This window comes from Arachis hypogaea, chromosome 12 (assembly GCF_003086295.3).
Source record: "Arachis hypogaea cultivar Tifrunner chromosome 12, arahy.Tifrunner.gnm2.J5K5, whole genome shotgun sequence".
Lineage (NCBI taxonomy): Eukaryota > Viridiplantae > Streptophyta > Magnoliopsida > Fabales > Fabaceae > Arachis > Arachis hypogaea.
The window spans coordinates 68,416,001-68,422,098 of record NC_092047.1 but is presented as its reverse complement, the minus strand read 5'-3'; the positions used below and the strand labels follow the sequence as shown (position 1 = coordinate 68,422,098).

General features: G+C 37.2%; 1 protein-coding gene across 1 annotated transcript; it reads left to right on the top strand.

Moving 5' to 3' along the window:
- Positions 1 to 349: 349 nt before the first annotated feature.
- LOC140177321 (uncharacterized) lies at positions 350 to 3,108 on the top strand. The gene is made up of 6 exons (XM_072210454.1): positions 350 to 862; positions 1,380 to 1,453; positions 1,535 to 1,775; positions 1,917 to 2,215; positions 2,333 to 2,419; positions 2,519 to 3,108. Exons 1-3 carry the CDS (start codon positions 793 to 795, stop codon positions 1,715 to 1,717), a joined length of 327 nt encoding a protein of 108 aa, XP_072066555.1. The 5' UTR covers positions 350 to 792; the 3' UTR covers positions 1,718 to 1,775; positions 1,917 to 2,215; positions 2,333 to 2,419; positions 2,519 to 3,108.
- Positions 3,109 to 6,098: the final 2,990 nt, after the last annotated feature.

Sequence of the window (6,098 nt, the reverse complement as noted above, 5' to 3'; positions counted from 1 at the left end):
TATGTTTTTTTTTCTAAATTAATATTTTCTCTTATTATTCTGTCACTTTCGTTTTCAAATCACTATAATAGCTACTATGATAATTACAATTAAGAATTTAATCTCAATCTAAAAAAAATATAATGGAGGAAAATGTATTTTTAGAAGAAAAATTTAATTGACCCAATGACTAAAATATGATGTAATAAAATGTTTGAGATAAAAATAAAACGCTAAAAACGTTAAGCACGAAAATAAAATTTAGCCAAAACATGAAAGGCTAAAACAATATTTTATTCAAAGTCTCAAACTTTATATTATTACTCAATGTCTAGTCTCATCGGAGTGGTTTGTATTGGGATTCCAATTTGGTGGGATATCATTATTTGGGTATTATTTTAGAGAAATGATGTTTCACCAACAAAATACTACTTTTGCCAACTGCCAACTATAATACGAATACATATGCTAATATACAATGTTTGATTTGCCTTTTGAAGTGGGAATTGAAGTAACTCATGCCTATGCCCTTAGATTGAAACTAACATGTTTTGTCTCTGTTATTTTTTTCACTCAATTGTCACGTCATTCTTCTATTGCAAATTCAAAAGTTCTTACTTTTAACTAGCAAAGTTAATCCCTTTCAAATCATGAAAACTAATCCCCTTTGCTTAATCTGAGTCTCATAGACAGTTACCGGAGTTTGGTTTGACTTTCTCGTTGTCGCATTACTTTGGTGTCGCTGGTGAAGTATCCACGGGACTTGCTGTGACGCTGTCCACAGCCTGCGAGGAAAGTTCATTGAGGGATTACATGGGCTATGAAGTTTGGGTTTGTCATCTACATGGGCCGTGCAAGCGCTGCTATTGGAAGATTGTTGGTGGTTAGTGCAGTGTTCCTTTGTTAAAGTTTTAATTTTTGGCATATACATTTAAATTTATGTAGGATTTAGTAAGTTTGTATCCATGTATGTTGTGTTAGTTTCTTTGAAAATTCTACTTGTGTTTTAGTAGTTCTGAGTGAAGTAGTGATACTAATGGTTGATAAATAGTGAGCTATAGTTAAATCCCAATTTCAATTAATATTGAAGTTATGCTTTAATTTCTAGAACTTTTCCTAGTTTTCTGTGTTGAGAGATAAATGTTGGTACATGTGTTGCTTAGGTTGTCAATTTCAGCGTTGTTGTATATTAGTAATGAAATAAGCTAACTATATAATATTTAGGTGAAGTATTTACACATGGCCCCGAAAAAGCGTATTGGGAGGAATGATCAACGAAATAGTAAATGTTTTTTTTTTTTTTTTTTTTTTGTAGGCAGGGCCATTGCTTCAAATTTTGGATTGGTTTTAGTAAAAAATTTTGCAAAACAATTCATTTTTCGCCTATTGTGTGAATGCAGATAGGCAAAGTAGTTCTAGTTTATCTCATAATTCAGGACCTTTAGAGGAAGCCACAAAAAGTAAGCATGCAAAGGTAAGTAAAAGTCTCATTTGCAAAACATTGCATCCATATTTTTTGTATGATTTTGTGTTGATAAATTTCTTTTATTCTTAGTGCACGTGGACGACTAAGTGTTCTCCACTTCGGATGATGTTGGTGAACAATAATCTGAGTCCTGAGCAGAGGGAGGCTATGAAAGAAATGGAATTTGGTGTCTTACTTTCTCTAGATGTCAAGAGAATGTATCTGCAGTTATTGCTCCACATTGTGGAGGCTCTTAGCTTCCAAAGAATGTGAATTGAAGCTAAGTCATTCAATTCCATTGAGAGTTAATGATGTGGCCTTCAACATGAGGGTAAGTATTTGCTTTTGCTGAATAAATTTTCTTTTTAGGAGTCATCTATTAGGATAGCTATGAAATGTTTAAGAGCATCACATCTTTCTTGTGGACCCACAGGTCTAACTGTTCCAAAATTTAAAATCTTGAACTTGCCAGAGAAGGCTGAGTTGCAGGAGTTTAAGCATCTTAATATTCCTGGTCTAGGCCGGATCATATAGGAAGTAGGTATGGACGATTGGTAGAGGTGTGCTTATTTGTTGCATGCCTTTGGAGCCTTTCTCACAAGCAAGAACTAGCTAAGTACTGATTCGTTGGGAGCTTTGCTACATGTTAAGAGGTGCAAAAGTTATAATTGGAGTTTTTTAATTCACGAGTGGTTGATGGAAGTCATATGTAGTTATCGGACAAGGTCTCCAAAGTCCAGCTCCATAGGAAGATGCTTGTACCTGTTCTTGGTAAGCACATTTTCGTTCAGCGAAGATATTGTTAATTCTTTGTTAAGAGCTTAATATAGATGTAACAAGTATTTGTGTGTCTGACAAGTGTTTGTTTGTTGCACCTTTTTACAACAGGTTCTATACTTACAATGGCAAAGGTTCAGGCCGAGTGATGAGCAGATATTTTATACACTTTTTGGGGTTAATTTCATATAGTTTTGGGTATGTTCTAGTTAATTTTTAGTCTATTTTCATTAGTTTTTAGGAAAAATTTATATTTCTGGACTTTACTATGAGTTGTGTATTTTTCTATAATTTCAGGTATTTTTCTGGCTGAAATTGAAGGAGCTGAGCAAAAATCTGATTCAGGCTGAAGAAGGACTGCTGATGCTGTTGGATTCTGACCTCCCTGCACTCAAAGTGGATTTTCTGGAGCTACAGAACTCGAAATGGCATGCTTCCAATTGCGTTGGAAAGTAGACATCCAGGGCTTCCCAAAAATATATAATAGTTCATACTTTGCACAAGGATAGATGACGTAAACTGGCGTTCAACGCCAGTTCTCTGCCCAATTCTGGCGTCCAGCGCCAGAAAAGGATCAAAAGCTGGAGTTGAACGCCCAAACTGGTACAAAAACTGGCGTTCAACTCCACAAATAGCCTCTGCACGTGATTTACTTAAATCTCAGCCCCAGCACACACCAAGTGGGCCCCAGAAGTGGATCTCTGCATCATCCATCATAGTCCACTTATTTTTTGTAAACCTAGGCTACTAGTTTAGTATTTAAACAACTTTTAGAGACTTATTTTGGATCTCATGACATTTTTAGATCTAAACTTTGTATTCTCTGACGGCATGAGTCTCTAAACCCCATTGTTGGGGGGTGAGGAGCTCTGCTGTGTCTCAATGAATTAATGCAAGTATTTCTGTTTTCCATTCAAACACGCTTGTTCCTATCTAAGATGTTCATTCGTGCTTAACTGTGATGGAGGTGATGATCTGTGACACTCATCACCTTCCTCAAATTATGAACGTGTGCCTGACAACCACCTCCGTTCTACATATGATTGAATGAATATCTCTTAGATTCCTTAATCAGAATCTCCGTGGTATAAGCTAGAACTGATGGCGGCATTCATGAGAATCCGGAAAGTCTAAACCTTGTCTGTGGTATTCCGAGTAGGATTCAAGGATTGAATGACTGTGACGAGCTTCAAACTCCTGAAGGCTGGGCGTTAGTGACAGACGCAAAAGGATAGTAAATCCTATTCCAACCAGATCGAGAACCAACCGGTGATTAGCCGTGCTGTGACAGAGCGCGTGAGCGTAGTTTTCACTGGATGGATGGAAGGTAGCCATTGACAACGGTGATCCACCAACACACAGCTTGCCATAGGAGGACGTGCGTGCGTGAACAAGAAGATAGAGGAAAGCAGAGATTCAGAAGACAAAGCATCTCCAAAACTCCAACATACTCTCCATTACTACATAACAAGTAACCTTTAATCCATGCTCTATTGTTTATTTGCAATTCAACTGATAAACATAATTGACTTCCTGACTAAGATTTATAAGATAACCATAGATTGCTTCAAACCAACAATCTCCGTGGGATTCGACCCTTACTCACGTTAGGTATTACTTGGACGACCCAGTGCACTTGCTGGTCAGTGGTACGAGTTGTGAAAAGTGTGATTCATAATTCGTGCACCAAGTTTTTGGCGCCGTTGCCGGGGATTGTTCGTGTTTGAACAACTGACGGATTATTTTGTTGCTTAGATTAGGAAAAATTTCTTTTTTTGTTTAGAGTCTCTTATTATTGTCGTGTTAAAATTTTAGAATCTTTATTTTCTTTTTAAAAATAGTTTTCAAAAATAATTTCTTTATTAGATCCTGTGCCAAACTTTAAGTTTGGTGTTTTCTTGTTGATTTTCCTTAAAATTTTCGAAAATTTTGGTTTGGTTTTCTAAAAATTTTAAGTTTGGTGTTCTTTCTTCGTGTTCTTGAGTTTTCCTTGTGACTTGATCTTAAAATTTTTAAGTTTGGTGTTCCTTGGTGTTTTCCCTCCAAAATTTTCGAAAATAGGGAGCATTAGATCTAAAAAATTTTAAATCTTGTGCTATCTTATTGTTTTTCTCTTTCCTCTTAAAAATAAAAAATATCTTTTCTCTCTTTTTAAAAACAAATTTTCGAAATATATTTCTAAAATTCAGATTTTTTATTTCAAAATTTAAAACTTTTTTTTTTTTCAAAATCATCATATCCTTTTCAAAACTTCCTAACCACTTTCTCTCTCCTCAGTTTTTCGAAAATCTTCACTCAATTTTTATTTATTCTATTTTAATTTATTTTATTTTCGAAATAAATATATAAATAAATAAATAAAAATATTTTTCCTATTTTACATCATCTCCCTTTCTCCATCATGGATCTAAGTGGAAATGAACAGTCCAGGAGGACTCTGGGGTCATATTCAAACCCCTCTACTGCTTCATATGGGAGTAGTATCTGCATACCCTCCATTGGAGTCAGTAGCTTTGAGTTGAATCCTCAGCTCATTATCATGGTGCAGCAAAGCTGCCAGTATTCCGGTCTTCCACAGGAAGAACCTACAGAGTTTCTGGCACAATTTTTACAAATTGCTGACACAGTACATGATAAGGAAATAGATCAGGATGTCTACAGACTATTATTGTTTCCATTTGCTGTAAAAGATCAAGCTAAGAGGTGGTTAAATAACCAACCTAAGGCCAGCATAAGGACATGGAAACAGCTGACAGAAAAATTCCTGAATCAATATTTCCCTCCAAAAAAGATGACACAGCTAAGGATGGACATCCAAGGCTTTAAACAAGGAGATAATGAATCTCTTTATGATGCCTGGGAGAGATACAGAGAGATGCTACGAAAATGCCCCTCTGAAATGTTTTCAGAGTGGGTTCAGTTAGACATCTTCTACTATGGGCTTGCAGAAGGAGCTCAGATGTCTCTAGATTACTCAGCTGGTGGATCTATCCACATGAGAAAGACAATTGAAGAGGCTCAAGAGCTCATTGATACAGTTGCCAGGAATCAGCATCTGTACCTAAGCAGCAACCCTTCCATGAATGAAGAGGTTAAAACAGCAACTGCTGAACTCAGTCCTGTAAAATAAGCTGCTGAATTCAATCAGCAATTGGACTTTCTAACAAAGCAGCTAGCCGAATTTAAAGACAGGTTACAAGAGACAAGGATGGCTAATATACATATGGACGAACAGTTCAAGCAAACAAAGCAGCAGCTGTCAAGGCAAATAGCAGAAGAATGCCAAGCAGTTCAACTAAGAAGTGGGAAAACATTAAATACCCCACCTCAAGGCAGCAAAAAGCTAAGAAATGAGCAAACCACCCAAAATTCACCTGAGGACAGTAAGAGCCCAGGGAAAAATAATTCTGGCGCTAAAACGCCAGAAAATTGGTGGAAGGCTGGCGATGAACGCCCAGACCATGGCCAAAACTGGCGTTCAACACCAGAAACAAAGCAGGACTGGCGTTCAACACCAGAAATGGGCAAGGATCTGGCGTTGAACGCCCAAAATGGGAAGGATCTGGCGCTGAACGCCCAAAATGGGCACAGTTCTGGCGTTCAGACGCCAGGAGAAGACAAGGAGCTGGCGTCCAGTTTCACTCCATCTTCTAACTCTGGCACTCAAGTGCCAGTGAGGGATCAGACACACACAAATGCTGATAACAACCCCTCTAAAAAGGCTTCTTCAACCACTTCTGTAGGCAATAAACCTGCAGCAACTGAGGTTGAAGAATATAAAGCCAAGATACCTTATCCTCAAAAACTCCGGAAAGAGGAGCAGGATAAACAATTTGCTCGCTTTGCAGGTTATCTCATGACTCTTGAAATAAAGATT